The 15,275-nt window shown below is 52.7% G+C and overlaps 1 protein-coding gene across 1 annotated transcript in view; it reads right to left on the minus strand.

Annotated features, from left to right (window-relative positions):
- Positions 1–15,275, minus strand: part of MAPT (microtubule associated protein tau) — a 96,559-nt gene that overhangs the window by 22,882 nt on the left and 58,402 nt on the right. The window contains exons 4-8 of the mRNA XM_088028213.1: positions 15,148–15,234; positions 11,271–11,336; positions 6,163–7,275; positions 3,432–3,487; positions 649–846 (exon numbers count right to left, since the gene is read on the minus strand). Coding sequence (XP_087884339.1) covers positions 649–846; positions 3,432–3,487; positions 6,163–7,275; positions 11,271–11,336; positions 15,148–15,234 — 1,520 coding nt within the window. The remainder of the gene's footprint in view (positions 1–648; positions 847–3,431; positions 3,488–6,162; positions 7,276–11,270; positions 11,337–15,147; positions 15,235–15,275) is intronic.

Here is a 15,275-nt window from a genome sequence, read left to right on the forward strand (position 1 = left end):
CTGACTGCCAGTGGTTGGATTCACCAGAGGCTCCCAGGGACACTGATGAACCAGACCGCGGGTGCTAACAGAGCTAGGTCATTCTTCTGTTCTCTCCCAAACAGCCCTTAGGTTTCGGTGACTCCTGAGAGGGCTAAGAGCATTTGGCGGGGTGAACACCAGTGCCAGTTAGCAAACTGGCCAGTGGTTAAGAGCCGGTGTGCAAGCCGTCTGCTGACTGGGTGCAGTTATTGGGTTTGACCTTGACACATAACACAAACTCAAAAAAGAAACTGACATTCACCAAAGATCACAGGATGGTTCAAGGGGAGTGAGGGGAGCGTGCCCTTGCGGGACTGGCTCTGGGCGTGGTGCCACATCCAACCCACAAGGGGGCGACCTAGAAGCACTCCCAGTTAGGGTGGTGATTTTTCAAACCAGGGCCCCCTCGGGTGCTGTAAGGGACAAACGAACAGGGCGGGGGGGGGGGGAGGGTCTGAGAAAACCAGTGCCACACCCCCTCGTCCCAGTTCAACCAGAATTTTCACTGTTCTACGTGGTGCTTCTAGGTAAGAGGTTCTCTGAAGGAAGGTCTTTGTGGCTAAAAACAGCATCCATTTGAAAACCATACTAGAGCAGCCTGATTCTTTTCAAAGGTGGTTTCCTTACCTTGACTTTCATTTCCTTTGCTCCAGAACTGCCAGTTCGGGGTGTGACAGAAGAGACGTGTTTAGGAGAGGAGGATGACTCTGGGCACACGGCAGGGCTGGAGGGTTTGATCAAAGGGTCTGAGCTACCAGGAGTGGGGCGTTGGGGGCTAAGGCAAGGCCTAGTTTTCAGGGTTTTAGCAGAGGAAGGTGTGGATGTCTTAAACATAAACATAAATAAAATCAAAATAAAAGTCAGCACATGGGGGAGGGGAACAAACTGAAAAAGGAGAGTAACTAAAAATAAACAAGGCAGGCAATGGTTTAAAGCAGTGATCTCCAAACTGGACTGTGTTCCCTCATCCGTCCTCATCCCCTAAGGACTGCAAGTGGCCACACACTCTAACGTCCTCGTGGTTATTTATCAGCTAAATACATATACTACGATGCCAACATACGATGTACATTATAAAACTTACTTCTGATAGAACTTTTAAAAGAGAAGAGACAAAGAAATGGATAGAAGTTCTAGAATGTTCTTTAGCTCATTGGATCTTCTTGTGCTGCACCCTGCCACTTTGGAGACCACTGGTTTAAAGGTGTTTCACGCCCAAAGAGTTCATGGAGATCGCCAAAGCATATGATTATTAGGATGTTTTCCAAGAAAACATCCCCAGTGTGTCATGGGTCATCCCCAATGTGTCATGGGTCAGCAGGGCCCCACTTTCCACTAAATTCCAGGTGAGGAGCTCATGCTGGCCTGCTAACCCTAGGCCTTCTTCCGCCACATGGAGAGTGTCACACTTGCTAACACCAGGATTGTGCCTATCCCAAGTCTTAAAGATTCTGCCTTATGCCTCAGGTTTTATGTGCACACGCATGCGCACGTACAACACAAACACACACGTTCTGATTAAAGTCTCAAACAAAACTAACTTTCACACTATCTGGTAAATCCTAACCTGGCCCGTGTTCACTTTTGAACACATTCTACCTAAGGAAAGTGTCTGGGTGAGCCCAACAAGAGGCCGTGGGGCTGGACGACCTCACAGACGGAGCTGCCCCTTCGAGGAGAGGGAAACTGATGGACAGTGGTTAGCACCCATGGTTTGTCCTAACTGGCTCTGGGGGACTTTGACCAGGAAGCATGGCCCTGGTGGAGGAGGTGAGCTGGGAGGAGGAGGAGGAGGGGTCACACCTTCAGGCATAAAACTGAGAGGCCTAGTCCAGAGGTGTTTCCAAGAGGGAGTCAGAGCTACCAAACAAGGACCTTGGCTTTGTTTCCTCGTTGCCCTCGGATCCTCCACCAAAATGGCAGAGGCCCTGTGCGTGGCCAGCCTTGGCGAGGAGGAGGGCCCAAGGTGCGGGGAAAGGTGTGAGGGGACAGACACAGGCTGAGGTCCTGGAACTGGTGATAAGAAAAGTTGGGGGTGGATACTCCTTCCCCCGCTGCACAAGGCCCCCTTCTGCCAGAGGCACTCCCTACCTGGCCCAGGTTCGTGCAAGATCCAACCCCTCGCTGTCCAGGGCGGGGATGCCGTTCCCACGTGTGCAAATGGATGAATGAACGGAATACATGCATGCACGAGGCTGGGATTCCCCTGACGTGCATCCCGACTGGCTAGCAGCTCTTGCTACGGCTTCGCGCCTCTACGGCAGAGCCCCCCAAGTCCCCGCAGGACCCTCAGCTCCTCACCAGGGTTGTGATGGCAAACCCTGACCCCCTAGAGGGAGGCACAGCACATGCTACCCATCTCCTAGAGCTACCCTCTGCTTCTGAGGACCCCACCAGGGCTCTGGGATGGGTGAAGACCCAGATGTTTCAGGCAGAATTTATACTGGAAATTTTAGGTGCCTTTACAAAAAATAGGTCTTCATCTAGGGCCTCACTGGGATTTTCCTGGGGAAACTCTACTGTGCAGTTACGGGGGAATTTTCCAGGATGCAAAGTCATTAAGGGGGGAAACTACAGCTGACAGGAAGCACTGAGAAAACCAGCATGGTTCTGGATGCACTTTCAGTGGGAGCAGGTGCTTCATTCACTGCTCCTCAGGTTGGTTTTTGAAGTCTGACTAAAGCTTGTGTTGAACGGGCGCCTTGGCAAGATTTCAAGACGGCGTCTACTGCACAGCTTACGTCCCACCGTACATCAGCCCCACTCAGAGCTCTGCAGCAACCAACCCACCTGCCTAGAGTTCTCAGAACACGCATCATCTCTTCATGCTTCTGGGCTTTGCTGTGCTGTTCCTACTCCTCAGAATGCTGTTCCCATCCCTGCCTCAGCAACCCTCCTTTATATTTCCTTCCCCGTCTGGCTCATAGATCCCCTCTTCTAGGGCTTATCCAGAACCCTCCACCTTAGGTTAGAGGTCACTTCCTTGATCAATGCTCCCTCGGCCACCTGAATAAACGGTATTTTCTCTACACCTTAAGTATGTGTGTGTACATATACGCTCACTGAGCCTGGATCTGCAGTGGGAAGTGTAAGATGTGCGAAATTCAAACTTTATTGCAGAAAATTCAAGTGTATCTTTGTTTGCTACGAACATCTCATTTCAACTATGCTCACGGAATTGCAATTAGGAGCATGAATTCATTCACCTGCTGACCGCCCTTCCCAGGCATAAGCAGCAAAGTGGATAAATGCTGGAATTTTAACTGTTTGCATAAAAATACAAAGCACTTTTTAAATGACAATCATCCTTCAGTGACAGACGTTCCCCACGTTACATAAAAAAAATCCAGATAAGCATGGCTTCTTGATAAACTTGACGTCGGCAGAGGTTCGCAGTTTTATCAGCTTACCTTGGCTTTTTTGTCCTCGGGTCCAGCCCCATCTTTGCCTTTACTGACCATGCGAGCTGATAAGATATAAAATGAGAATGTATGTTACACCCAATTGCAGAGCTCCTGGAAAGAGCTGGATACGGTTGCGCTGATTTCTTGGGATCCGTACAATGTGTTCTGTTCAGCTGGGCTGGGTGGAAATCCAGTGGATTTTCTTTCCCCTTGAATCTGTCTCTCGTTGTTAGTATCAACACAGCACACTGGGGTCATTGCTTGGTGCACCCTGACAAGAGGGGACAGCAGGCTGGCTGAGGGTGGGGACATGCAGAGAGGGCTCGGTGAAAACTCTTCCAGGCACACGCGGGCAACAGGGGCGATCAGGGAAGGTAGACAGTGCAGACCCCATCTCTCATAGGCTCCTCCCCTGTCTCTGCCAGGGTCAGCCTCTCCTAGTGGGGACCGACCCCACTCCAAGGAAGGGCATTTGGAGGCCCCCGGGCCATAGACGGAGCAGCTCAGCTATGCTCCGACTCCCTGCGGGACCTCCGACCCCCTGCGGGACCTCCGGACTCATGCTGTCACCCAGAGCTTGCCCCTCGCTAATGAGGGCTATGGTCGCCAGCCCCAGCTGCCCTGCCCCCCTGACAAGCCCGGTCCACCCCTGACCCAACTGGGAAGGGTCTTCTCGCCGCCTACGGGCCCTCCCAAGGGGACTAATCCTTGCCATTTCCCCAACTTAGCTATAGACTAGTTACCATCAAACATTTTACAGGTATCTTGAGTTTAGGACCAAACTGCAGGCGGCTTTTGTGTGTAGAAAGCCACGCCCCCTGGTGAAACCAGGTGTCTACCAGCATCCTCTCTAACTCATCCCTCCCTTTTGTTGACATTCTTTGCTGAAAATTGATGATAGATTTTCGTCCTTGGTTTCAATATCGTATTCCCCCCTGCTGAAAAGTCAGTGGGGCCTCCTGGAGCTTCCCACTGGATTTCTAGAGTGGCCCGGACTGATGATCCAGCCCAGAGACCCTCACACATTACTGCTCGGGAGACAGGTTGATAAAACACAGATTCCTGGGCTCACGTGAGACTCGGTAAGCTCAAGGTGGGGCCTATGAATATGCATTTTAATAAAAGCCCCAGGTGGAACTGATTCATGCTTTTGCCCAAATCAACGTGATTATCACCATCCATGTCACAACAGAAGCATCTGCTAGATCCACATTTCCCAAACTGGGTCCTACTGCACAAGTCCTCTTCCAGGAGATGTTAGCAGGTCAGAGCAAGTAAATTTGGGAAATCTGTACTCTGTGTCTTTCTCAGAGCGTCATAATGTGCATTAGAATATTAAAGGCTCTGACAAGTCCTGCTGCAACAAACCTTGCTTAACTTTGCTTCATTTGTTTTTTCCAAACTTATTGGATCACGGAGCTCCTTTTCCCCTGGACACATCTATCAATAGCCAGTATTCAATAAAACACCGTTTCAGGAAACACTATTATAATTGGCCAAGTCACAGTTTTTTGTCCCCTACTATTTTGGAATTTAGGATATTTTAAAATAGGATAATATAGGAATTTTGAGGGGTCTTAAATTTCAATACAAGTTCCTTTATGTACAACATTTCAAAGTTCTCTTCACAAGTAAAATCTAATAAAATCTAACAGATGTTTGCAATTGACAGCTCAAGTAACGGGTTTCTGAGCCCTGTGAATAATTCCAACACACTGGATGTCCTAAATGTATGAATGCACCTGACTAGTAACCATGACGTCTCCACTGGCCTCCTTGTCTTCCTGACAGACATGCCAACAAGGGGGAAACTCCCCTACCACCTCTCCGGCTCCCGAAGGGCTGCTGTTGCTGGAAGCAGGCTGGGGCTGAGGCCCCTGCAACCTCAGCACAGGGGTTCCCAGGCTGCCGCAAGGGAGGAAGAGAAGATTCAGACAGGAACATTTTGTTTGTGCTCATTGTCTCCCCTGCCACAAGGCAGGGTGGGTAGGGGTGGGGGCTGTTGGGCCAAAGACTCAGCTTGGGCTCTGGGCTACCCCCAAATGCTCATGTATGTGTCACCTGTTACATGTGATGTGTTGTCCACTGACAAGAGCAGCAGAAGACAGGCTCATGCCCTCTGTGTCTCTGGGCTTGGAGGGCATACTTCAGAACCTTCCAGAAGGCACTGTGCTGAACAGGGAAGAGCGTGACTTTCAGCGCAGACCCACCTGGATTCTGAACGCCGCTCTGTCACTTACTACTTGGTGACCTTCAGCGAGTTACGTTACCTCTCTGAGCCTGCTTCCTCATGTGCAAAGTGGGGCTAATTATGCCCTCTTGGAAGTGTTGGGAGGGTTCTAGACGATGAATTTAGGGCACATAATCAGCCCTCCACAGTGGACCAGCTGTTACTCGCTCTGCAGAGGGTGGCACACCAGCCACCTGTGGGCTGATGGACCGTTGTGGGTCATCGGGGTCCAGAGAAGTGGACAGGGTGGAAAGCACTGGGTGGGCTGGAGGTCACATGCAGCATGGCGGGCAAGCGTGAGAGGAGTGCGTGCTGCCAAAGCCCGAGGGGCAGGAGGCGGCTGTGGGAGGGTGAGCGGCCGTGCCCGGGGGGCCGGTTTAGTGACCCTCCCTAGGAACCTCGGAAGCAGCAGGAGTCAAGGAGGGGCTGGAAGCTCAGTGGCAGTGCCCGCAGCCTGGGTGCCACACGAGGTCGCCGGGAAGGAGCCAAGGAGCTCAAGACACAGACCTTTGAGTTGAGGGACCCGGCTGACGGGCTTCCCTGGCAGAACGGTGGCAGGCTGCTTTTCAGAAGGTTCTGGAAGGTCAGTCTTTTTTGTATCCTCTCCCTCAGAAGGGCCCTGGGACTCTCGCTCCTCTCCAGGGGGCCCTGGGAGGGCAGCCCCTTCCAAATCCAGCTCTGAATGTCCCTGTTCCTTCTGCACGTTGGCTTTGATTTCCACGTGGAAGGTGAACTCGGGGGGCGTGTCCTGCCCTTCCACCGAGGGCCTTACGCTGGGCCCGTGGGGCTGTGAGGCCTGGATCTCTGTGGAGACGTTGGAGAGGAAATCGACAGGGAGGCGGATGGCACCTTCAGCTGGGAAACCAGGGAAGCCGGTGGTTCCTCTGGAAACTGTGGGGGGCGGTGGCCCGCCTCGCGGGGGGGAGCTCTGCAGACCTGGGGAGACCTGGGAGGGAGCGGAGTCCTGGGGCAAGGACTCGTCCACATCGCGGTCTTCGTCGACTTCCTTGCCCCCCCGCCGCTCTTTGCCACGGTCCCCCTTCAGAGGCGGCCAATCCTGGCGCAGGTCTCCCAAAAGCTGGTGCTCCAGTGGCTCCAAGCCATGGCGACTACCCTCTGTGTCCTCAGGTTCTGTCCCCGCAGGCTGGCACGTGGCCTCCCTGGGGCTGTCAGCCTCGACGGGAGCCCACGGCGTGTAGGACCCATGGTGGCCTGTCAGACCCAGGGTGCCCGGGTCAGTGGCCTCACCTCGATGGTGCCCTGGCTCTCCGAGTAGGCTCTCCTGGACAGCCTTGACACTCCCAGGCTCCATCTGGAGACTACCAGGGGAGGTGGGCTTCGGAAAGGCCAGAACCCCCTTGGCCCCATCCCCTGGTTTTGGTCCCCACTCCTGGTGGGGCTCCTGAGGGCCTCCTGTTGGAGAAGGTGGTTCGCAGATGGGGTGACGCTGGGAATGGCAGGAGACCACCAGTGCAGCGGCCTCTGGCCGCTTCTCCCCCAGAGGCAGCACGGAGACCCCAGAAGCTTCTCTGCCGTATTCAGGCTGATCCTGAGAGCTAAGCCCGTTGACCGGGGGCCTCTCAGGTACCTCCCTCTGCTGGCCTGGAACTCTCAACTCCTCTGGGTTTGAAGAGGCAGCGGTGGCAAAAGGTTGGCAAGGACGCAATAATTGTTTAAGAGAGAGAACGCACTCTTGAAATAAGAAAAGGACATTTAAATAGCACCACAAGCCCAACTAACAAAGAAAAAGGAGCGTGTGCTCTGGGCTCATGCTTGTTGCTTTCCATTGCTCAGAATGAAAGCTCTGTTGGTCTACCTAACACCAACTCACTGGGTGACGCTGGGTGGGCAGGCATCTCCCCTCTCTGGGCCTCGGTTTCCTCATCTGTAAAACGGGTGCTCAGACCTGTTGAACTCCAAGGCCCCGTTCAGCGCCAGCGTTATTCCTCTGCCTCTCACAGGCTCTGGGTGGGTTCAGAGCATGTCAGCACCTCCAGGGCTGCCAACCCCGCGCTGGGGCTGCCTTGTGCTGAATCTACTAGGCTATAGAAGCTTCTTCTTCTCTCCAGGGACACTGAGCTTCCTGAAGATTCTGGCCTCTAGATAGGACCTGGCTTGGGTGCAGTGAGGATACCATTTTCTCTCCCTCTCTCTGTTTCCCCTTTCTGCAAAATGAAACCAGCAGGTGCCCATAAACCAACCCCGCCTTACGATTTGGAAAATGCCTAAATTCATCACCACCAGGGCTCAAGTCTTTACTAACAGACCTGCCACAAGGTTCCTATAAACAGAAGCACGATTCAGATTTATCCGGGTCATGGATCACGGACGGGCCTTTTGCATAAGGCGAGGCAGACCACTGTGGCGGGAAAGGACTCTGCGTGGCAAAGACATTGCCTGCCAACGAGACCACTATTTTCAGCCCGTCCCACAACTAGCAGTTGGTGGAGGGCACACTTCATTCTTTCTGGCTCGTTCGTGCAGCATTCATGTGAGCCCTCCTTAAAGCACCTGACCATGTATTAAGGATAGGAGAGTCACACTCTCTGGTACTCCTAACCAACACCCTTCGTTTTTTTTTTTTTAATTCCCAACCTTCACAGTTCGCATCTAGTCCCTGCAGAACAACCCACACAACTCCACCCTAGGACCCCAAAGATTCAGGGTATTGGAGGAGCTGAGGGGAGGGAGGTGGGAAATGCACGTGTGCACACAGTCGTGTGGCCATGGACATACCTCTCACGTGACCGCCCTCTCTCCCCATCCAGGCAGAGTCCGTGCAGACGCCGGCAGGCTCACTACCGAGAAGCCAGTCACAGCTCACCTCCACCCCCACACTTACACCAGGGCCTCGAGCTCACCATCTCCCTCATTTCATGTTCCTAGCATCAGTCACGGTGCCTGCCCCCCAGCGATGATCAATAAAGGAATCTTGCATGGATGAACTGGTATCAGGAAGATATGCTCGTTTCTACTTTCTGCAGGGTCTACGGGCACCTTACTGGGGCCGTCGGTCAGTCTCCGGGAAGAACAGCCCGAACAAGAGACAATCTGAGCAATTGCCTCAACGCCATGACGCCTCATCAACCAACCAGCTCGACAGACCAGAGGCCGCGTGCGGTAGGTGCTAGTCTTTACACCTCCTTGACAGGCCAGGTCTCCCTGCCTTCTGGAAAAAGCTTTCCTCGCAGAGCTTCCTAGAAATTGCTCGTGGTCAGGATGTGACTGTTTTGATATACCATAAGACCATAAATGACCCTCATGAAAAAAGAGACAAAGGTCCCAAACATAAATAGTAAACACACCTTAAAAAGTCATCAATATTTGATTGTACGGTGTGTGTGTGTTTGACTGAACCTAACATCATGCATATACTTCTGGAGGAAGGAGCCAGGCTGGGAGAATAGTCTACTCAGTTCCTAGAACACTATGAAGTGCTCCATAAGTAGTAAACATGGCAATCATCTGGGGGTGAGAAGGTGGGGGGGGCGGTCCAAGGGAAGCGATATCTGGGCAACATGTGTGAAGACCTCTGGACTCGGGATAAACTAGTCCCCTCACATCGCCCTCAGGAGGCCTGGTGCTCGTGACACAGATGAAAGGTCTACCCTCGGTGTGAGCAGGACATGGGTAAGGCCTTCCCACACCTGACACTCAGTTCACCGCACGCCATCTTGAAACATCCTCATCTACCTTAGGGGAACTTCATGAACACAGGCTGCCAGAGGTCTGCCTTCCGCCGCAGAAACTGCAAGAAGATCTAGTAACGGGGCTTCTGTTACATGGCTTTTCCTAAATCTGAAAACAGATGATAGGCCTTTGGGAAATAAGATGTGTTTGTGGATCATGAGTGTGTCCGAGCCTCGCACAGGTTCACCAGAGGGAAGTGGCCTTGTCAGTGTGGACCAGCAATACCCATCAAGACATGAAGTGTTCTTCTTGGGAGTGGAGGTAGAAACCTCCATGTTTTCACAGATTTGGTGCCCACTTCCCATGGCAAATATTGATCTGGTGTTCATCTTTATATCTACAAGATTCTAGGCCACTGATGGCAAAAATGGAAAAATTCAGTGAGCACAGAAAAAAGTTCCCACAAAAGATGTTGGCCTGATCTTTTCATTACATGGAATATGTCACAGGGGCATGAAGACATAGCCTACAGTAAAAATGTGTAGGAAGGGGCGCCTGGGGGGCTCAGTTGGTTAAGTGTCTGTCTTCGGCTCAGGTCACGATCCCAGAGTCCTAGGATGGAGCCCCGCATCAGGCTCCCTGCTCAGCAGGGGACCTGCTTCTCCCTCTCCCTCTGCCTGCCACTCCCCCTGCTTGTGCTCTGTCTGTCAAATAAATAAATAAAATCTTCAAAAAAAATTCGTAGGAAAAAACCCAAATCCACTTCCTTCTATGGAAATAAATGATCATTTCCAGAGGTTATAAAAGCCTCTAATTTTACCTAAGTCAAAAACCATGACCTAAAAAAAACAGGAGGTGTGGTTCTCGTTATGTAATGCACAGGCTGGGGTTCCCCCTTACATTGATTATCCCTTCTAATACTTTTTGAAGCTCTTTGTAAGCCTAAGAATGAAAACACACCTCTCCATGCCCTGTGAGTTGAGAACGTTAGCCGGCTATGGGGCACTGACGCCTCTCACATGTAGTTAAGCTTCAAAATACCCTCAGCGATACACTTCTTTGGGCCCAGAGTCCTCCTCAAGCCAGCTGGTCCCAGCGGCAGCACTAAATGTTGGACAAATCCCACATCACTTTCTAGAGAAAAGAACGGGGTCTTCCTAGCTCTTTGGCAATCTAGAAACCTCCACGTGATACAGTAGACTCTCAAGTTCATTGATGGAGCGAGTGATAGAAAATGAACCTAGAGGTCTCAATTTATATCAGAGGTCTCCATTTCCTGAGATAAGGAATCTTTAGGATTTAGAAAATTAAGTTCTTTTTTTAAAAAGATGTTATTTATTTATTTGAGAGAGAGAGAGAATGAGAGAGAGAGAGCACGAGAGGGAAGAGGGTCAGAGGGGGGAGCAGACTCCCCGCCGAGCAGGGAGCCCGATGCGGAACTCGATCCCGGGACTCCAGGATCATGACCTGAGCCAAAGGCAGTCGCTTAACCAACTGAGCCACCCAGGCGCCCTATAAAATTAAGTTCTTAAAACACTTGTGCTAAATGATTATAGAAAGCTGGTTTCCTTGAACACAGAAGTTTGGGTCCCTGAGAAGAGTATCACAATAAGGTCTGAAGGTTGCACAGGAGAAAGTTGAAAAGAATTTGCTTGGTGGGGATATGGCTGAGGCCCTGCTCCAGGGACAGGCCAGAGGGCAGCCTGCAGAGGAGATCACCTATCGTGCATCTCTGTGTTTCTGTTGGAACATTCTTTCTTGACTCCCCCACTAAACAGCTTAGGAATTAGGGGAGACAAAAGGGACCAGAGCTCTTTCTATATCCAATTAGCCCAACCGCGATGAGAGCCAACTCCGAGAAATCTCCTGGCCCCGTGAACTAGGGCCCAGGTACAAATTGTCTTTACAGCGTAGAGCCCCTCCGAGTGTTTCCATCTCCCTCCTCCCAACCCCCAAGTCATGGTCGGCCATTCTAGCCCACTGACCTTGAGTCACGTGTCCAGCAGCTTGGTCTTCCAGGTTGGGGGTGTCTCCAATGCCTGCTTCCTCAGCTGGTTTATGGTCAGCAAATGAAGAAGATATAAGCAAAGACAGTTACTGTTTGCCAGAAACAAAGCTCTTTGCATTTTCCAGTATTTTTCCAAGAATATTCAGGAAAGGCACATCTTACGAGTACCAAGGGGCTGCACCTCTGGCTCTCTGCAAATATTATTGCTGGGGATGTGGATGAAAGCAGGTTACCAAGTGAACCCCACCACACCCACATACCTTCCATGTGACCATGAACTTGTAGGAAAGACCTTCTCCACAGTGGGCCCAGGGTCCAGAGCACCCCACTCAACAGAGACACGCAGGATGGGTGAGGTCAGAGAGGCAGTTTGCTGCTCAGCCACTGACACTGGAACCATGTCTGAGCGGCAGGTGCTCTCCCGGCCCCAGCCAGGAATCTGGGGGCCCCAAGGGTACAAGGAAGCACTAGTTGTCTAGGGCTGTTGAGTCAGGCTGGGGTTCACAACCAGGCACCACCATTTACTTAACCTCTCTGAGCCTGTTTGCTCATCTAGACCCCCAGGTGATGATGCCGGCTTGTCTCGTACAACAGTAGTGACAGTTAATATGAGAATTTGTGTGACTGTGTTTAGCTAAGTGCCGGGAGTATGGGAGGTGCCCCAAAGCTGTTCGGTTTCTTGTCTCCAGACTACTGGGCAAACCCCTCTAACCACGAGCTAGGAGTAGGTGTCACCTGGTTAGAGGGAGGGCAGTGGTGCCAGTGACCAACTTCTAGGGCGTCTTGGGCTCCTGCTCAGGGAGCCACAGGTCACCCCAAATGAAGAAGACCACATCTTCAACAGCACCAAAATCAGTAAGCTTTACTGCAACGCCAATTTCTGCACCATGAAGAACCAGGACATTACTCCGGACAATGGATACAACTGTCCAGAAGAAAGAGTCTATAAAGCAAGTTGGCCACTCGTTGATGCACGTTTGCCTCATGACCCCAGAAGAACCATCCTGCCCCGATGGACAGTGACAGAGAAGCCACCACCCCGAAGAAATGCCTACAAGTTGCTGGCTGGGCCACCAATCTTTTCTCCCAGTCCTGCAATGTTTTGAGATTTTCCACCTACAAGAGAAATGCCAAGTGACCAGCATGGGCCCCCCATGGAGAGTGTGGATGAGGGAAAAGAAAGATTCTCGGGGTTGCAGGAGAGCTGCACGGTGGCCTTATAAACACCTAGCCCATGGGCTGTCCCAGAACAGCTGCAGTGAGGGTGGGAAGGGGCCGGCAGTGGGCTCCCCATCGGCCAGATCATAAACACGACCGCCCTCTGGGCCCCCACCAGCTGACACTGTGCCACCCGCGAGGTCCAATGGTGATAGGTCCGTGTCATCTGACAACAGCCAACTGTCCAAGAGAGGCAGCTCCAAGCACAGATTTGGTCTGAGTTTCTGACGAGGCTGTGGTAGAAAGGCTCGGAGTGACAGCAAGTCCAGCTGAGTGGCACAGAGTCCTGGAGACCGAGAACAGGAGGGGACACGTGGGGATGTCACCACTGCTAGAGCGCTGGGAAGTCACTGCACTCACGAGCCAGTGCAGGGTTGAATATCTTGGCCCTGGTGCGTGTCAGAAATTGAAGGTTGCTGATAAGTCCAATGCCCCCTCCCCAGTTTCCAGCAAGGGGGGCGGTGCTCAGAGAAGCCAAAGGGGACAGAGCAGGTGTATGACTGTGGCCGGGCCATCATGTTACTACATGGCCTCTCTCTATCCCTGAAACCCCCAGAAGCAGGGGCTCCCACCCCAGCAAGGCAGGGATGCCTGCAGTGGGCTGGCCATACTGCACCCCCAAATGGACCTCAAAGGAGAAGTTTCATCGGCGCACCAAGATACAGCAACTGTGACACGCCAAAGCAAGGACTAAACTAGGGTACACATTGTCCAGGACGATAGCTGGAGAAAAGTCCCCCAGTTCTGAAACCTCCCTACCTCATGGAGGATGTAGAGGGTGGAGAGGGGGGCTCGGAGACACTCGGTGTGTGTCCCCTCTGGTTAGTGACACGGGTGAGACTGCTGTCAGAATCCCACCTGGGAAAACCAGGAGAGATGGGCTGGCCCTGCTTTGGGGGCAGAGTGAAGGGGTGCGGCTGCAACCCATGCGGTCAGTCCACACACCCCAAGTTTGCTTGGGTAAAGAATGCCCGTGTGTCTCCCACAGACCTGATATGGGCCCAGGGCAGCAGTCGTGCGGAGACGTCTTGGACAACGGCCGATAGGCCACCAACAGAAGCCTGCCAACCTCAGCACAAGTGAGGCTGGAGGTGGATCTTCGGATTCCAAGGGGCCGAGGAGAGTGAAGTGTCTGCTGGAAGCCAGTGCAGGGGGAGGGACCTGCGGGGTGATGACTGGGATCGAGGGGCTTGAAGAGCTCCAAACACGTGCTCACGAGAGAAAGAGTCCACTTTAAACACGGCAGAGCGTGTGAAGCTGTCTCACAGCAGTGCCAATCCAGGACGAATTTTCCTGCCTCTGGTCTCCCCTGCCTCCCCAGCTCCAGAGGGGAGGGCTGTAACCCCGAATGAGCTTGGGCTACTGCAACGAGCCGGACGTGCTACCCAGCACTCGAAGACTGTGTTTTGCAACTGAGGAGACCTCAGTACATTTGGTTACCTAGAAGTGATGACGAAGTCAAGAACAGGTTACAGTTTTCACCCTGGGAGGGGAAGGGCTCCCCCACTGAGTAAGCTGTATCGGGACGGGGGAGACAAAAATCAGGTTATCCAAGATCTCATCCCATGAGTCATTCCACAGCCTTCAAACGACCTTCGCTGTCAGGATGAGGCCCCGCCTCTCTCCATTTCAAAAGACCAACTCACAAAGCAGAAACTACTTTGATGAGTGGGGGGGTGGTGGTGTGCTGCTGGACTTCTCTGTGGGTGTTCTCCACAAATGGAGCCCTGGAAAAAGGCTGCAGTTTCCCAAATGGCTGCTGTGAGCACCGTCTGTAGGAAGGAATGAAGATTCCTGTCTGGGGATGTTTCCCCCACTCTCCATTGCTGGTGAAATCTTGTCCAGAACTCTTCTGCCTGTCTTGCTGAGCACCCTCCAAATCACCACGCCAACAGCTGAATCTTTCCGTAAGCCCAAAGAGGAGGACGAGAAGGAGATGAAAGCAAGCTGTCTGGGCTGAGTTCGCCACTTCCTAAGGGCATGGGTAGCTCTGAGGGCCCCTCGTGGCCCTGAGGTCACCACTATTTCTGGTCGGTGTCCTGACTGGGCTATTTCCATCATCTGTGTTGACAGGGCAGTCTGGTCATGCCTGTTCTATGCAAACATGTTTGAAGCAACGGTCCTAGAAATGGATGCTAGATCACATTGCTGAACTCCTTAGGGGCTGTCCCATTAAGATCCTCCAAAGGTGTGGGTTAGTCATCTGGACCTGCCACATGCTAGGGTGTCCCTGGGGGTAAACTACCCACTAGGAGGTGACTCTGTCACTGGGCAGAGTCCCAGCAGGAGAGGGGACTGAGCTTGGGCGTAAAGAAGGCACAATCTGCCGCCGGCCTGCTTCAGAGGACCCAGCAGAGAGCTCTGAGCTGAGATGCTAGCTGAGACGGGAAAAGAGAAGCTGAAAGGATTCCAGAAGGTCCTCTATCCTCCAAGAGGCTGGCAGGCAGCCACGGAAGCAACAGGGCATCAAGGCACCAAACTCGGAATGACCAAATATTCCCAGGACCCAGCGTCCACCCACATGGCTGCCTTGCTCGGGGAAGAGCATCACCCCTATTCACACCCCACTCCTCTACGTAGGGCAGCCGGGCACCCGGCAAGGGTCTCTTCCACCCCGCCATGGGAGTGACCCTCACCTGTGGCTCCTTCTGGGATCTCCGTGTGGGGCTGAGCGGCCACCTGCTCGCCGGGGGCTCCCTCATCCACTAAGGGCGCTGTCACGTCTGAAAACCGAGAGTCGCCTTAGGGGGGCTAGGATGAGCCA

This window comes from Eumetopias jubatus, unplaced genomic scaffold, assembly GCF_037043125.1.
Source record: "Eumetopias jubatus isolate StellerSeaLion01/CBP00866 unplaced genomic scaffold, mEumJub1_p1.0 scaffold_10, whole genome shotgun sequence".
NCBI classification, from domain to species: Eukaryota; Metazoa; Chordata; class Mammalia; order Carnivora; family Otariidae; genus Eumetopias; species Eumetopias jubatus.